Here is a 19031-nt window from a genome sequence, read left to right on the forward strand (position 1 = left end):
TTCAGGGTTTTCGGAGCACTAACTGATAAATTGATCAGTCATATTGAATACCCCTCGGTGAGTTTTAAAGGAGTACCCCGTTAAATTTAACCAAAATAGCCACTGTTCATGCTTTTAGCAGGTATTATGTATTATGTTTCATAATGTGAATACAAATGCAGAATGAATGAATGACGTACACAAAAGGCAACTAACTTCCTTTGAACAAAGCCATAAACCTAAATAGAAAGCTCTCATAAATGAGAACAATGCGAAAAATCGAATGTAACAATTAGGTCTGTCATATGAGTACATTTAAAATCCGCTGATGTACAAACCAAATCCAGCCAAATTGGTTAGACCCGTTAATAAGAATACATCTATATTTTAAAAATCAATCCTTCTGCTAGATTTTAAAAATCTGTGTTCCCTATTACCCTGTAATAAGTTTATACCAAGTTTCGTCAATTTAAATATCCTGTAAAAAAGGTTAAAAATAAAAGGTAAGAAAATATTTGACCCACATATTCAAATATTATATTTAGCGTTTACAAGAACTTGATTAAACTTTAAATTTAAACACATTTCCCCTTTGGAATTCCATTGCCGATTTTTCTGTTGACCAACAAATAAAGCGTGCTTTAGTTTTTCTTTCCTTTTTTATATTTGGCAAAAAAACATACAATTTTGTTTTTAATCCTTATTTAATAGCGACATAAAGGGTAGGCTTGGTTATATCGGCGTTATTCCCAGTTTATTTGTTTTATTGGTTTTTGTTTTCCTTTGGCTTCTGCGTGGTGGGTGGGGGAAGCCCTTTATTTTATTTCTACAACCGCTGAACATGAAGCAATTGTTGGATATAACAATGCCATATAACTGACCATTAACAACAACAGCAACTGCAATAAAAGTCTTGCTGCGAACGAATATATGTGAAAAGTTTGAAGGAGTAGAGTGGGTAATGGGCTGGGGGTTTAAGGCCCACCCACACACACAAAAACACAGGAAAATTGCTTTCGTTTTCCGGCATTTTACAGAGAGCATTCGACTTTGTTCTTTTTCGGTTGCTTTAATTTCAAGTATGAGTATCTGTCCTTGGGCCTCTCGAATGGCGATTAATACGCCTTAACTTGTTGTGGCCCACACCACCGCCCACCCACAGATGACACGCCCAATGCCCCAGGCATTTCACGTTTGCTTGGACAAGGTCCTCAAATTAAATTACCCCTCGAGAAGAAGCAAGAAATAAAAATTGCTAGCAGATCAATTGATTTGCAGTCAGCGGCCAGTGGCAAATTCATTCAACCGGAATTAGTTATTCGTGTGGGCCAGGGGAATTTGGGTGTTTCAGTCCCAGGACAACTCCGCCTCACATTACCGCTCGCAATTAATCAAGCGAGTTGCGTGTCCTTCGAAGGATTGCGCTTCGGGCTCCACCGCTCCAACGGAAGCAGCCCGGGCATTAGGTTTCCTTCCTATCCGCCTGCGAATCGTGCAACATTTTGCGGTTCCGTTGACAACCAATTTGATGACGGCAATTTTACCCACATCCCACTCACTCGTTGTGATGTGATGTGATGTGATGTGTTGTGTGGGTGGATGGGTGGGTGTAACAATCTCCGCTGACCGAGCTCTGATTTGCGATACAATTGGAATAATTATGTGTTTACGGCATTTATATGTCGCCCGTTTGAATATGCTGCAAAATCGGTTTGTGGGTTATAATTTTGATGGGGACTCGGACTGCAAATAAGTAGCAATTATCACGGGATTTACAAGTAACCGGATATTGCATTCAATATATCAAGGGGATATTTAAGTATTTTCATGATTTTAATTGGACACAGAAAATGAGTAAACGTATAGGAGAAAAGCGTAGGAAAATTGTTAAATTAATTTGCTTTGCGTTAAATAACTTGATATGAAACGATGATCGATTTGATATTATGTGTTATCAATTTTGACTTGATATGCGGGCACCTTAACTTGATATGCTCGAAATGTAAGCAACAGGCCAGCTAGAATTTCGAGTGTGTGTTTCTCTCTCCCACTCATATAACTTTAAGCGCTATCTCCAATACAAATATCCAATAACAATACCAATTTACCATGCGCATATCAATTTGACCGCGTCGTGTATTTTTGTGAGAAGGATTTCATTAAATATACACACCTTTGTGCATTTCCCTTTCAACCATTCCAATCACGGAGAATTTAATGCTTACTCTGCTAAACACTAAAATCTTGGTCTAATTCGAACATCCTTTGACACCTCATGCGAGCAGCCTTAACCCCCCACTGCCTGCCAAATTGTCAAAGACAATTACAGAGCTATCGATGTGAGCTAAGCTCTACTCGGCATTTGGCTCTTCGGCAATGAAGGCGCTGATTGATTGTGTGGCAGCGATTCATATATCAAATCATCATGTAAATGCGTTGAGGACAGAAAACGGGAGTGAGAGATCGAGAGAGTGAAAGGGCGAAAGGGGTGAAGGGATGTATAGGACAGGCCAGACAGCCAAGACATCCGAGACAGACAGCTGGCTACACGCAAGCAATTTAAAAGGCCATTTGTCTGCATAAAGCGAGCGGCGTAGTGAAGGAGGATGGGGAAGCGGCCAGTCGAATCAGGGAAGTGCGAACCCTTTTTTCAACAATTTCATTTTTTAACACTCTTTCAAAGGGTTTTTAATTTTGTTCAGAGATCTGGCTTTTAAGAGGTTATAGAGGCCTCTTAGTCACTGTTCTCCTCATTCAAGTAACTTATATAGGGAATTCTTAAGGAGAATCATTGAACCAAAAAATTAAAATACTATATCATGAGAATAATAATTGCATTGATTTCTCTTAACTCGTAACCCGTCATTCCTAAAATCACCTATAATAATTAATAAATAAAATAATACCGTCTTGAAGAAATTGCAAATAAAAATAATAAAAATTACAATATCCAATATTAATAGTACCTATATTATTTAATGGTAATATTTATAAGCTTCTCTAAACATCAGATGGAAATGATCTTGATATTATTAAATATCTGTTTTAGCCAAGAAATTCTATTAATAGCTGTTCAGAATTTTCAAAAGCAGTGTATACCTCTATTCCATTTCGAATTTTAAAGATTTCCTCCAATTTTTATTCACAGTCGGACATGACCGTCACATGCTGGCGCGGAACGTGCTGGGGCCCAAGATAGTGAATTGTTTGCTGGCCCGCGGGCATAAAACATGGCGGACGACACGCCACATAACAAGATGGCGAACGGAATCCCGTCCAGACTCTGGGAGCCCGGTTCAGTCAGTGGGCCGCCAGTGGAAAAATGGCTGTGGCTCTGATTCAGAATCTGAATCTGAATCTGCTGCTGACGCAGTCGCTCCTGTGGCTTTTTGTGACTGGCTGCGTGTGAAACAACTTAATTTCCGCTTAGCCCCGCCTTTTGGCAGGCCACTGAAGTTGGTAGTGGGGAGTCGGGAAGTCGGGATGTCCGGAGTTTGCAGTCCGATGTCCTGGGAACCCAACACTCCTTCAGCTCTCGCCGTGTTCACATGCGTGTAACTATGCATGTCTGCGCTTGGGGAGGAGTCGTTGTGACTTGGTGTTAAAAATTCAATTTACACTATTTGGAACGCAATTAAATTGGAGCTATGCCCACGTTCTGCTTCTTCTGCAACCGACATCCTTTTGGGCTTCGCCGTTTAAGCCATGATGCACGCAACTTGCTTGCGGTTTTATTTTGGTTTATGGCATTTTTTCGCGAAACGCTGTGGCTCTCGACTGCGCACACACGGGCTTGGTAACTTTTTATGCTCATATTTTATGCATTAAGTGCTCTATTAAAATTTTTGTTGTTCTCCTCTGCCTCGCATGACCCATTCAGAGGATGTATGATATAACCAGTACTTTCCTTTCTGACCCTCGTCTGAAGTCTTGTTTATTGGACGTAGAAATGACAAAATTATATGGTTCTTGGCATGTCTGATGGCCACGCGACGTATGTGTGATATTTATTTGACTTTCATGATTCATAAGCGGATTGGGATCAAGAAGGGAATTTTAAAACTTTTATTATGCAAAATGTTTTAGCTCTGAATACTTAACCTACAAAAATTGGAATTAAACTACAAAATAAGAAAATATTTATATTGATAATTTATTAATTTAATGTTAAATATTATAAATGCTTGTAAAAAAATAGGGTTGGTAAACAAATCCACAATCGATGTTTTAACAACCCTAGTAAGGAATTCAATAACTTTAACTCTCTCTTTCGTTCAGTGTATTTCCTCGACCCCTGTCAATATTTTATAGAAAACTCTTCGATATCTTGCTTCTGCCTTCCTTTACTATAAACTTTGACCCCATAAACTTTGACAACAGGATCACGATATCTGTTTATTTGTTTGCCTTGTTATTGTGAACTTTATGACCGCAATGGCGTTGATGGCCAACATGCGACTCACACACATAGTATGGCTTTCGGCCATGTAGCGGAAATCGGCTTAAAATTTACTCCATCACACACACACAAGTGCAGACCAGCACCAAAAGGCAACGCGTGCATGATTTATGGTCTCCTTGCAGCCGAAAAATAAAGGAAAATCGGGGAAAGGCGAAAGCTGGTGAGAAATAGAGAAAGGGAGCCAAAAACCGGGCGGGTTTTGGCCAACACTTCGGAAAAGTCTAAGCCTGATCCTGGTTTATGCAGCTAATGCAACTGAGCGCCATTGTTGCTGTCCCGCTCCAAGTGGCAAAAGAAAGGAAAAAAGTTATTTACGGCAAACTTCCGCCAAGAGTGGCTGGCCGGGGTCATTGTTGACTTGAGGAGGCTCGTACCTAGTTTTTAAATCATTTCTCTTTTGCATTTGTAACTTTTTTTCCCGTTGAGCCTAACTTGGCCGCCATTTTAGCCATTTTGCCCTTTTGGCCAGGCCACTTTTGCAATTGCACAATGGCGGCCGCCATGGCGTTTTGGGTTCGCGTTCCCGTTATTTGCAAATTATGTTACTTTGGCCAACTCGAATAAATCTTGGCGTAAAGTCTGTGTGTGTGTGCAAGGAGCTGCCTCCCACACAAATCACAGGCAAATTAGTTGCCAACGCCCCTCTCGCTCGCTCTTTCCCTGGGGAAAACTTGTTGAGCTGCAAGTTTGCACTCTTCTAATATATATGACCGAAAACTTGCTGCTAATGAGTAAATGTGGGAAAAGTTTAAATTAATTTTTGAAATGTGTTCCACTCTAAAGATTTTCAATTTCCTCTATGGCCAAGCCGTGCAATCTCGGCCTCAGTTTAATAGCACTTTCTAATTATACTTTCGATACTTTCCGTTGACCCCGATACACTTTTATGTCCATACTTTGCAGAGCTCAAGAGCTCCGCTCTTTTCTCAGGTGGCAGTGCGTCCCCGGAAGTCCATTCAGATTGCCAAAGAATGAGGTGATAATCTAGAATGACGGGCAACGTTAGTGAAAGAATGACAATTTTTATAGGTAGCCATAAAAACAGATAGCTGTTTTTTATATTCCACCTATTTTACCTACTAAATATGTGCATATTTGATCCTTAAATTGTATGTTTAAAATATTTTTATATTATGGATAAATTTTTATGGAGCTTTGCATTTAAATTTGTAAAATATATTGATAAACCGAAGTGTTGAAAATTGTAAAACTATAATTGGCTCTTTATATTATTTTATTCCAATAATATTTTATAATCAATAAGTATACAAAACCTGTTGCTCTGCGAAATTTCCTAATTGGTTGTTTAAACTTATCTATAATTATTTTGTTTCATCTGTAAATGTAGATATGCTTAACTTATAGCCAAAAGCGAACTTTCATAACCAAGTGTAATTTATTAAATCAACTAATTTACTTTCGAAATTCTATTTGTACCATAAATTGCATCAATTCAGGCAATTGACCAAGATATTGATTCGAAGTGTCTTTCATAATAACTTGAATTTGCAGACTGGGCCGAGGCTGCTAGGTAATAACAATTTGCTTGAATCTATTTGTGCATTATTGAATATTAATTGCGTACGCTTCGATTGCGCTAACTTTTGCATTATGGCAACAGCAATCGAATTTCCCTCAAATTCTCCAACTTGGTTGGCTTGACTCCTTGACAAGCCCGTTGGGCATTTCGGCTCATGTGTCACCATTTTGTTTATGTTGCGAATTTCCGGCCTCTCTTCCTAGGTGCCTTTGTGTGTGAGTGTGAGTGTCCCTGCCGGATTTGTCTGTGTGTCTGTCTCTGTGTGAGTGTGTGTGTGCTTGTGGCTCGATGCCTCGCTTTAGCTGCCAATCACAACTGGTTGACAAATTGCTTTTGGACACGACTGACATGTTGACAGGCTTACTCAACTGTTCCGCTACCACCCCTTCCACCGCCGATTTCTTATCTCCCGAGTATCGTTCTTTACTTAAAGCTCAAAACAAATAGTTATTTGATACAGCTTGAGTAAAGATTCATTTAGAGCATTCGAGAAAAATCAATAGTAAGCCACTACACCAGGTTAAAGTTTCAATAAATTAAAGCTTTTCGAAAATCTACCCACATAATAATGATATTCAGCATTTTTAATTAAGTCACATTGCACAGAGAATTTACCTACACTGTTTTTATTGTCTTCATTGTCATCTTACCAACACTACAATTGATGCAATAATTTTCCTTAACCCTTTTTATTAAACATTTTCGAAGTTACTTTAGTACCTGAATAGGTGAAAGTATTAACATCCTTTTTTCCCCTTTTTATACCCTTGTAGAGGGTATTATAATTTCAGTCAGATGTTTGCAACGCAGTGAAGGAGACGTTTCCGACCACATAAAGTATATATATTCTTGATCAGCACCAATAGCCGAGTCTATCTAGCCATGTCCGTCTGTCCGTCTGTCCGTCTGTCCGTCTGTCCGTCTGTCCGTTTCTATGCGAACTAGTCTCTCAGTTTTAAAGCTATCGCGATGAAACTTTCCCGAAGGTCTTCTTTCTATTGCAGGTAGTACATATGTCGGAGCCAGCCGGATCGGACCACTATATCTTAAGGCTCCCAAACAAATATAAGAAAATTCATTGTAACTTTGTAGGAAGTAGGCGTTTTGATTCTTGACTACTTAAAAACAAAATTGAAATAAATCGAAACTCTGAATCTGGAATCCCTGGAACTGCACCGAGTGAGTATTATTTTATCTACAAGGGTATATAAGCTTCGGCTGGCCGAAGGTAGCTTCCTTTCTTGTTCATCATCATTAAGCTTACAAAAAATGTCAACCAGTATTTCACCGTTTTATATAGCACTAACCAACACTGGCACACCGAAGCGACCCACGTAATTCGGTTTCCCCCTTTACAGAAAACTTATCCAACCGCCAGCGGGCAACATTTTCAGTTTTCCAGCTGAGAAAACACAGACAAACGCGCAGCCGACCCAAGGTGCAAAAAAATACTCGTAGAAGATGAAGCAATTCACGTAAAATTTAATGTCACACGAACCCAAAAGTGAAAGTTGCATTTGGCCAAAGAAAAACCGGAGCGAAAGATAGACAGCAGAATGGAAAAAAGAAAGGATGGGTAAAAAATAGGAAAAAACAAGAAAGGAAGCTAGCTTCGGCCAGCCGAAGCTTATATACCCTTGCAGATCATTCCTATTAATTAACAAATCGCAAAAATGTTAATTTTCTAATATTTCTCATTAATTTTCCGATCGTTCCTATGGCAGCTATATGATATAGTCGTCCGATTTTGATCAAATTAAAATTGAAATTCGGAAATATTTAAAAAGAGTCATATCCTAGAGTAGAAGATAATACAATAAAAATCAAAGAAGCTAGAATTTATTTCCTATTACTTTTCCATTAATTTTCCGATCGTTCCTATGGCAGCTATATGATATAGTAGTCCGATTTTTTAAATAATTAATTCGAAATTCAGAAATATTTAAAAAATAACATCCCCAAAAGTAGAAGGTAATATTTCAAAAAACACCGAAGCTAGAATTTTTTAAAGTTTTTTTCTTCCGATCCTTCCTATGGGAGCTATAAGATATAGTTGTCCGATCCGGTCGGCTCCGACATATATACTACCTGCAATAGAAAGAAGACTTTTGCGAAAGTTTCGTCCCGATAGCTCAAAAACTGAGAGACTAGTTTGCGTAGAAACAGACAGACGGACAGACGGACAGACGGACAGACGGACAGACAGACAGACGGACAGACGGACAGACGGACATGGCTAGATCGACTCGTCTTGTGATGCTGATCAAGAATATATATACTTTATGGGGTCGGAAACGTCTCCTTCACTGCGTTGCAAACTTCTGACTGAAATCATAATACCCTCTGCAAGGGTATAAAAAGGAAAGTGGTGCAGTTAGAAAATTACTTTTACTTAATGTCATTGAAGGGTTCCCCAAGGATATTCGAGTGTTCTAAGTGCGACGTTTGCATTTCCTTCGCTGTTCCAACAATGTGAAATAGTTTCGCTCCGCCATTGTTTCGCTGTGAATTCGAATAGGAATACGAGTTCAAGGACCACTACTCCTACACCGAGAGCTGTGTGCTGTGTGCAATGGATATAGGACATGGTATATATTCCCATGTCAAGCGAAAGTTTTTCTTTCGTGAAAGTTTGTCATATGTGACAGTGTCGCAGCGAGTGCGCATTAGGAATGTACGAAATTTCGAATTCTCGAGCTGAATTTAAAGCGGAGTTTCATAAAAATGATGCCAAGTATGTATAAATGCTGCCAAGTATCTAAACAATGATGCCAAGTACGTTCCATTATCAATCAGTTAAAGATTAGCAAGCCTAGTAAAGTCCTCAAATTGAATTATATATTTTTCAGGGGCCCGATCTTTATGAAAATGTCAGGGCATATGCTTCAGCTATCTTGTCATATATCAAAAGACGTCATTATTTTTCAGGCAAAACTCCAGGTTCAGGGCGAGTTCAGTCTGGGTCAGAATGGCCTAGTGTGTCTCCTCGGACTGTTGCCAGCGAGAGGGAGAGTGACATAATGTGATAAATGATGATTTTATAATCGTTTGCATGACAAACACCAGCGGCGGACCAGCAGCGCTCTCCTCCCATACCATTCGAGCCCCTTTCGAAAGAGTGTCCGTTTTCCTTAGTCAACTATCCTTTGCAGACATGTTTGTGTCAGCCTCAGCTCAAGTGACAAGCCCCGAGGCTGAGCCAGTTTGCATGTAACGAGAATTTTCGGCTTTGCCCAGGCTCACGACGCAGGCCGAAGGACTCGGGACATGTCCTACACTTCCACCTGCTGGCAAAGCCTTTTTGCACATTTTCATTTGCGCTTCCAATTTCAAAATCCCGAAACTCGAGCCCCGAACCTCATGCCCGGCAATTGTATTTCCTGGTCCTGAAAATGATAAATTATCGTTTGTCTACGTTCTGATGCAATATGATGTCGTCTGCTGCTGCTGTGCTCGAAATCTTCATGGGCCCCGCCTCCACCTTTCGGCCCATCTAATTCACATTTTTGATTAATTGGATTTCACTTGGAGACAAATAGAAATTTCAAGTTTTCATTTCATTTTCTATTTGCTATTTGCTCTTGCAGGGCCGACTGTTTGTTGTGACAACTTTGTCGCTGTCGCTTTTTTGGGTGAGAAATATCAAATTGAATTATGGCCAGGGTAAAAATGTAGATTTAATATTCCAGATCGGATTGCCCATGAATACCCTACATCTTCATCTTGATGCTGAGAGAAATGGCAGAGAGTTAACTGCACATAAACCGAATATGTCTCTATACGAAGCCATTATCGTTGTCCTCGACTCGAATGCATTAAAGTGCATTTTAAAATAGAGCTATAAATATTTACTGGGGGCGGGTGTTGCGTGGAGGGGATGTCTGATTGCCAACCCATATCGTAATTGCAGATAAACTTTATGCCATTAACCTTAGCGTTGTCTAGTCAGCCTCACGTCCCCCTCGGTGCGCCGTAAAGTGCTTTAGAAACATTTCATGATAAGCATTTGGCCCCCATTCACATTCCCTTTCCCCGTTTTCCCCTTTTTGCCCTTTTGCGCCGTCAACAACTTTACATTTGCGGTCCTCTACTCTCCTTTCCTTTCTCGGGTGGCTAACGAAGAAATATTCAGAATGTCGGGGAGTTGGGCCATCCGTGCGCTTGCCATCATTAAACTTGTGCGCAAACATCGGCAAAATGCATTAAACTTGGCAAATATCATAAAAATTAACGACAACATTATGTGGCAGCCGGCGAACTTCGACTCTTGGGCTTTGCCAGTCGTCCTGGCCAAGTTCAAACTATAAATTTCACCAGTAACCGAGGCCAAAACAAGTTTAAAATACTTATATTCGGGACGGGGCTTGCAGTTGATTGGTACGAGTAATTGGTATTACGATTAGTTTCTGTGCGAAAATTGTTTTTCAAGTGGACTATTATGCAAATTGAAAGAATCATCTTCTGAGCTGTGCGAGCCAGCCCATCAAGATAGCCCGGCTTTTCGCACTTTTCCCGGCTTATCCGTGGAAAATCAGCACAGAGGCAAACACAATCCGTAACAAACTGAAAACAGTCCTGCAGGAAGTGACAGCAAAGCCATCGTTGGAGGGCTCCTCCTTCTCTATTTCCCAGTTCCCTGGGCTGAAATGCATTTGTGCACTTGCCTGTTGACATTCTCGCATGTGTAGTGGGCGCAAATTAAAGGAAATCCAGACAGGACAACAACAGATACTACTGAGCGCACATAGAAAAAAGCTTTGAAATATCTTTTAAATTTTTAGCTGATCTTCTACAAAAGAAATAATACTATCAAAACAATGTAAAGCTCTATATGGATATTGGTTCGAGTATATTACAAATATTATTTTTAAATTCGAAATCCAATTTTAAGCCTTTAATAATTTTTTTTAAAATGTGTAAACCCTACACTGTAAAAATTTTGTTAAGCCTTTAAATTATAAAATAAATTTATAATAACTTTATAGTTTTTACTCCTGTCCAAAAACTATAGGTATAAAAATCTTCAGAAAAAAACCTATTTCTCCCAATTAGGCATTTTAAAATAACTTTATAATAACTTTAATTCAGGGTACCTAATATTTCTTATATTCTATAATTTAATTAATATAATACTTTTAAAAGGTTTTAAATTTCTTTAAAATATTTGTTCTAATATTCTTACTTAATTCAATTTAATTATTTAAAAGTTTGTAAATATATTTAGGCGGTGAAGGGCAATTTATAATGTTGTATTTTTTTTACAACATCACAATCTTTTAAAATGAAAAACGAACTTTCCAGTGCTGCTGTCACTTTGTTGCTCTGTGTCCTTGGCCATGTGTGTGGGCGGCTATTTGGGCTGTTTGTTTAGCGCCAGCATAAACAGTTGTAACAGTTGGCCGTACAAGCCCGCCCGGTTTGAATCAGAATTCAGAATCCAGAGAACAGAGTACAGAATCCGAATCCGAATCAGAGTGCGAATCCAGGGCTCGTCCGCAGTGGTAATTACATAACAAAAGTGCACACACAAACAAACTGGCAGTGGACCAGTGAAACTGGGAAACAGTGAAACAGCATCAGCCTCCTAACCATGGTCATCTGCATCTGGGCCAGCACTTAAATGAGTTATACAAATAATTGTACCGTGATTATTCCACTGACCACGTACACACACGGGTACAAACAAGCCGGTCACAATGGTCATGTGATGAGTTGGCAAAGGGCACATAAACAAGCCGCAAAGAGGATGGAGCGAAAACATATTAAAGATACTTTGTGTAAATATGTAACAAAAATCAAAGGGGATATGGATATGCGAAAGGGACAAAGTTGAAGTTAATCATCTATTGACTCAGGGAAAAATCTCAATGCTGTACTTTAAGGATCATCATAAATCGCCCAATTCGTAATCGGATAAGCGGAGGTCATCTCGTCAAATGACGTATACGCCCCATGGGCCAGCACACAATTGTCTGTAAACATTGCAATTTGTTACAACTACAACACATCTAGAGTTCGAGGAATACAGTGGACCTTGGCTAGTGTTATTTTAAAAAACTTTAAAAATATTGTTTAAAATTTTTACTTATTCCGCTTAGTCTTCTATACACCCGAAAAAAAACGTGATATGAAACGACGACCAATTTGATCTCGACTTTTTTATTTGAGAATACTATTTAGGTATTGTAGGCTTAGCATTAAAATTAACATTAACATAAAGTGAAGAGATAATTATCTTAATTATTTAATAGGTCCTCTAGCGAATAAGTAATATATTTGAGGATAGCACACTGTATCTGCAAAATCATCTGTGGTACAATTTCAATTTCAGCGGACCGCATCGCCTTTGATGGGTCCATGGGTCCACTTGTCCATCGAGTGGAAAGCCATGACCAGAGGCGTGTGATTTATAACTAATTGATGAACACAATCATGCAGTTGATGGCCACATGGCGAAGAGCGGGGGGCTGCGTCGTGTCGTGTCCTTGTGGCCGCGTACAGTTGTGCTCAAGGTCACGAGCTGGAGTTGCCTCAAGGACTCGAGTGCTCGCTTGGAAAACTGATTCAATCAAGCGTTTCGCTTGAATAATTTGCGGCATAACCAAGTTTATTACGTTTTGGAAACGACGAACGAGGGGAAAGTTTTAGCCGGAGGCTCGCCTAAATGGCGTGCTCGCATTTCCGTTTCCGCTTTACGTAATCAATTCGAAATTCGCTTTTTATGTTCGCCCCTTTTGTTGTTTTTGTTATCCGCCGTTGCTTAGCTTTTATTTTTAATTGATGAATAAATTTAATTGAACTAAATGGATTTCGTTTTCCGTCATGTAACTGTTTGGTGTTCTGCCTAATGGCTTCCAAACAAACACACAAACACTTATATATATATAGGTTCAATACACACCCTCGCAACCCCCTCCCACTGGCCTAACCCTTAACCTTTTCGCATTTGTATTTGTGGGCTTTCTACAATATCTATAGCCAGCTGGCAACGTATTTTAATTGAATTTCAATTGATTGCAAAAATGTTCAATTTGGTGCCGCAGCCAAATTTCATTTTAATTAATTAGAATTGATAACAATAACGGGTTTCCATGCACTTTTTTTTTTTTGCCATTCCGCCCTTGCTAAATAATAGATGTCTTAATGGCTTTATTTCTGTATTAGCAGGCGGTGAAGGGAGGTTTTATTTTATGGACTCACCATCAAGATCCAACCGGAAAAGTTATTACTATTGGGAAAGCGCGGGGAGGGGCTCAGAAATGAATACCCACGAATGGCCGGGATAATTATTGATTGAAAGTGTCGAGATATAAAACTAATCGAATTGACATTGCAGCCATATTAAATGCTGACAAAATAGTAATTGTATCAAAGGCTGTGCGCAACTATATAATTAACCGTAAATTGCGTTAGCATGTTCTTGATTTTCTCATAAAAAATAAACAGAATATTAAATGGCAACTCTACATATGTATTTGCCTCGATTAATACAAGCAATGTTCAAAAATAAATTGGTTAAGCGTGTCCTTGATTTATTTCTGCAAATTTATAATGGCTGCTCATTTAATTTCAACTGGTTAGATAAAAAAAAATTGATAAATATTATACATTTTCAAATGGGAACGTGGAATAGAATTTAATGTTTAGTTTTAGCCTACACCCAAAAAAAAACACGCCGGGATCAAATCAATCTTTGCATGGTCATTTTCTGATATTTATAAATATTTCAAGTTTTTTTTGGTGTATGTTTTGAAATCCTTTATTATTTAAAACACAAATTAAATACTGTTAGGCCGTTAAAGAGTTTTGCTAATGCAGGAAACACTTATCAAAAGTTTTTCACATAAGCTTTCGCAAAGTGAATTCACATCTTTCGCTTTGCCGCTGCAGCACACACACCAAACACACACGCACTATAAAATATGTTCACCAAACTGCAATCAAAGCGACATAGCACAAATTTCACAGATTTTTGCACATTAAAAATATGTTCGCTACTCCAGCAGCAGCCGCCACACAAACACACACACATGAAGCCACGCCTCCCATGAGCCCATTTTTAGCATGCCAAAAAAAAAATGAAAATAGTGGAGTAAAGTTTTTATGCCAACGAGGGGGAAAAAAAATGTGAATGTGGAAATGTTATCGAGGAGCGGGAACCACAAGAAGCTGCCGGGCAAAAGGGGCAGAGGGACTTTATGGAAAATGCTGCATCTCAGACCCACCCCCTTCACCCCCTTGCAACCTTTTATGGCCCGGAGCCATGGCAAAATGCAACGCTGAATTTGATAATCAATTACCGTGCCATAGCCCGAAAGGATGGGTCCAACCAAAACCGAGGTCCTCTGGAGCCACACATATGGGCCACATTTAGTACGGACTGCAGACAGCCGCAAACACAAGTAAATGCCCTCGAATACACTCGACTTTGTACAACGTGGCGTATGAGTAATATGCGGAATTGTCTATGCATGAACGCGGCAAGTATGTGAGTTGCAGGTGGTAAGGCAAATAAATATTCAAATCCCTTTCAGATTTTCGGAAATTTTTCATTACAAACTGCAAATTGGTTTGTATCTGCTCAGCAGCTGCTCCCCGCTGGCCATGTTCATGTAAATATATTTACATGAAATCCTTGTCGTTGCATGTCTTAAACCAATTAATGGATTGCCAACCATAAATGCTAAAAATTCCACAAATCTTGTTCGCATTTGGAAAGCCAGAGATTTATTGCTGGCAGCAGTTTAAGCCAAAAATTGAAATTTTTGCCAATCTGATATGCAGGATTGAAATCCTCATAAAAAACACTTTACTTTTAATTTATTTATAAACTTACTTTAAGATACATTTTAATTTGATGTCTTTTTTAAGGATCATGCCGAGATTACTTTGGCTTTCGATTTGTAAAACATTTACTTGCTAGAGAAAATTATATTAATCACTTAATGATATGCAGGATTGCAATTTTTATAAAAAACACTTAACTTTGATTTTATTTTAAGATACATTTAACTTGTTGCCTTTTCAGGATATTTCCGAGATAACTTTGACTTTCGATTTGTAAAACATTTAATTTCTAGAGAAAATTATACAGCACCGAGCTGTCCTTTTGCCACTTCACTTTGCAATTACATTTTCTCCCCCGTTTTTTTTCAACAGCAACTTCTATTTCCGCTTGTCATTAATTGACGCCGTCTGCCCTGGCAGCAATCACTTAATGAAATCATTTAATCAGTGCCGGCGACAATCGACAAAGTGGGTAGTGGCAGCTCCACCTTTCGTTTGGCCAGGAACACATGTTCCATTTATGCTCCACACTAATCAACCCGGCACCGAGAGCTCAGTTCTATTTGGCTCCCCATCTCCGTTGGCTGCTCCAATGACACTAGGGAATTGTGGGCCGGCGACAGCTGTCCTTAATTACATGGAAATCCACAATAGATTCGTGCCCCTCACACCGAACTCCCAAACCGAAGTCCCCACAGAGTCATTCACCTTGCCACCAAATAAGAAAAAGGCAAACAACTAAAGCGAAAGTTCGATTGGAAGGCTAAGGAATACCCTAAAAGACCCATTTTCTGCTTTATATAGATCTATATTTTTTAAAGGTATTAAAAGATACCATTTAAAGTTAATCAACTAACTTTATCATACCTAAAAATATCCTACTTAAATAATATTAATATTAGAAAAACTAAAAACCTTATAGAACGAAAAAAATCTTGTAAAAACTTAATTAATACTAATCCAAAACACCTGCAAAAATAGTCTTATAGCTGAGAAAAACATTTCGCTATGCCTTTTGTAAAATCTTTTTATACCATAAATATTTATTATTATTAACACGATTAATACATGTAAACGATTTTACACGTAAGAAATAGAAATGGAAATTTTTGTATTAGCCTGGGCCACTTTTGATTGAACTAATAATACCCTTTGTTAGGGAATGGAAAAAATATAGCGGAAGGCAAAAGGCGCAGGCAAAAATCGAAATCAAGTGAATATAACATATTATTTCAACGGGCAACTCATTCAGCATATAATATTACCACCCATGGCGATGTATGCAGTTGATGTACGTAGACCATGAGGTTGATTTCGCGATGGGGGATCTGTGGATGGGGTTTGGGGTTTACAGGGGGTGTGGGTTGAACGTTTGAGGGTTTGGGGGCCTTTTCTATAGCATGGCATCGCATAGGCTTGCGGAATTGAGGTGAATAAGCGAGGAACACATTCACACACTAAAAGGCAAACAAAGGGAAATCAATCTTTGTACATACTTTTAGCATATGCACACGTATGATCCCCTCCACCACCACCACCCCTTTTTTACCACCCATGCCACATTCACACACACACACACCAGACACACAAACCCATATATGTCGGCTTGGCGGGGAATTGGGGAATATTTGCATGCCTTTGTGTACTTTTTCCATATGATTTATGACCTAAATTGTTGCTGCTCGCTCACATATAATTACACACACATCGGCTGTGTGTGTGCGAGTGTGAGTGTGTCGTCTTGGGACGCGCGCCAAAGTATGCTACACTTTTTGTTTTATGAGTTAATAAGTAGGCGTGGCCCCAGCCCAATTGCTACACTCTGATTATGGCGCCGGATACTGAACCGCCCATCCAGCAAAACCCACCCACTGTCAGATTGGGGAATATTCAAAACCTACATATACGTATGTTCAGATCAGATAGGATAGCACAAAACTTTTTCAAGTATACTTTTGGGGGCAGGCAATTTAGAAAATGTACCTCCGTGGCAGCGAAAATTATTTTTACACTCGACTGAGCTGCACTCGCTCATGGGATTGAAAGTGGTTTTGATATGGCAAAATCTTTGAGTTCAAGTTTAAACGAAACAGCTGACTACTTTTTATGGCAGTTTGAAGAAAGAACTGGTTTTCAGAAACTGTTAAACAAAAATTTTAAAGACCATGAGACAAAAAGTTAATTTTAAATTAAAAGTGATACTACATACCATCACAGAAAAGCCGAATAATAATATTAAAGTATAGGGGTGTGCCTCAGAGGCAGCTAGGTCTTTCAAATCCCTTCTAAATGTCAAAATATGTTGTTAAAAGTATGCAGTGAATAAACGATAGTCGTCTACCTGCATGAATTCAATCACTTTTGGGTTAAAAATATATTGTGGCATACTTTTAAACACCTCTTTGACATTCTTTAAGGAATTTAAAAATCCAGCTGTTTCTGTATCACACCTTTCATTAAAACTAAAATATAACCTTAAATGATAAAGACTTTTTTAAAACATTTGTTTTATTCAATCAACTGGTTCACAACAGTGACCTTCAGGTAAGCTGCACCCCCAATCGAGAATCAATGTAAATGCAGTGTTAGCGAAAATGTCAGCAAGGGATTAGGCCAATCCCGCAGTGGTTAATCCCTTTGGCTGCTAAGCTAATCCAATTCCATGGGGGCCTAGGCCCTATAAAAGCCGCTATCCGTGCTGGCTGTGATTTTGTCTTGGCCCAAAGGCCGGAGCATGGAGTCCTCCGCTAACGTGTCGTCGTCGCTGAGTCTTTTTGGCAACGTGTCCACCGCGCTGCGGCCGGAGGCGCGACTCTCGGCCGAATCGCGTCTGCTGGGCTGGAATGTTCCGCCGGAGGAGCTGCGTCACATCCCCGAGCACTGGCTCACCTACCCCGAGCCGCCCGAATCGATGAACTACCTGCTGGGCACCCTCTACATCTTCTTCACTCTGATGTCGATGCTGGGCAATGGACTGGTCATCTGGGTCTTCTCGGCAGCCAAATCGCTGCGCACTCCCTCCAATATACTGGTCATCAATCTGGCCTTCTGTGACTTCATGATGATGGTCAAGACGCCGATATTCATCTACAATAGCTTCCATCAGGGCTACGCTTTGGGTCATCTGGGCTGTCAGATCTTTGGGATCATTGGCTCCTACACGGGCATTGCTGCTGGGGCCACGAATGCCTTTATAGCCTACGATCGATTCAATGTGATTACCCGACCCATGGAGGGCAAGATGACGCATGGGAAGGCCATTGCCATGATTATATTCATCTACATGTACGCCACCCCCTGGGTGGTGGCCTGCTACACGGAAACCTGGGGTCGTTTTGTGCCCGAGGGTTACCTAACCTCCTGCACCTTTGACTATCTGACCGATAACTTCGATACCCGCCTGTTTGTCGGCTGCATCTTTTTCTTCAGCTTCGTGTGTCCCACTACGATGATCACCTATTACTATTCCCAGATTGTGGGCCATGTGTTTAGCCACGAGAAGGCTTTACGAGATCAGGCCAAGAAGATGAATGTGGAATCGCTGCGCTCGAATGTGGACAAAAGCAAGGAGACGGCCGAGATCCGGATAGCCAAGGCGGCCATAACCATCTGCTTTCTGTTCTTCTGCTCGTGGACGCCATACGGAGTGATGTCGCTCATCGGGGCCTTTGGGGATAAAACCCTTCTAACGCCCGGCGCCACCATGATCCCCGCCTGCGCCTGCAAAATGGTGGCCTGCATCGATCCGTTTGTGTACGCCATAAGTCATCCCAGATACCGCATGGAGCTGCAGAAACGATGCCCCTGGCTGGCGCTCAACGAGAAGGCGCCGGAATCGTCGGCAGTGGCGTCCACCAGCACCACCCAGGAACCGCAACAGACTACCGCCGCCTAGTGCCAGTCATCCAGATGTCCCGTTCCACCCCCCCGAAAATGCTGACAACGATGATGAACTGAAACGGCAATGAACGCGTAATACAAAATGCCAGGGAAAAATTCTATAAATACTTCAAGGAGTCAAAAGCCACGGTGCAAGAAGTAAAAAATGTTTTAGCATTATTATTTGTAGTCACTTTTTGTTTATAATCGAAATATAGTCAAATTATTGCAAGCAAAATGGAGAAAAACGTACTGAAAAGTGGTATTTTAATTGTATTTTTGGGAATTTTTGAAAATAATCTTTACAAAGAGAAAACTGGCATAATTTTAATTTTTCAAATGACAGCAAACGTCGCATTGTTAAGCAAAACTTTCTCTTTGTAC

General features: G+C 39.9%; 1 protein-coding gene across 1 annotated transcript; it reads left to right on the forward strand.

Annotated features, from left to right (window-relative positions):
- Nucleotides 1-17477: 17477 nt before the first annotated feature.
- Nucleotides 17478-18663, forward strand: Rh3 (Rhodopsin 3). The gene has a single exon (XM_017141836.3). It carries the CDS (start codon nt 17503-17505, stop codon nt 18661-18663), a length of 1161 nt encoding a protein of 386 aa, XP_016997325.1. The 5' UTR covers nt 17478-17502.
- The last annotated feature ends 368 nt before the right edge of the window (nt 18664-19031 follow it).

Source organism: Drosophila takahashii, chromosome 3R (genome assembly GCF_030179915.1).
Source record: "Drosophila takahashii strain IR98-3 E-12201 chromosome 3R, DtakHiC1v2, whole genome shotgun sequence".
NCBI lineage: Eukaryota > Metazoa > Arthropoda > Insecta > Diptera > Drosophilidae > Drosophila > Drosophila takahashii.

What these genes read in the sequence shown, in the direction of transcription:
- Rh3 (XM_017141836.3), top strand. Translation starts at nt 17,503, where the DNA reads ATGGAGTCCTCCGCTAACGTGTCGTCGTCGCTGAGTCTTTTTGGCAAC.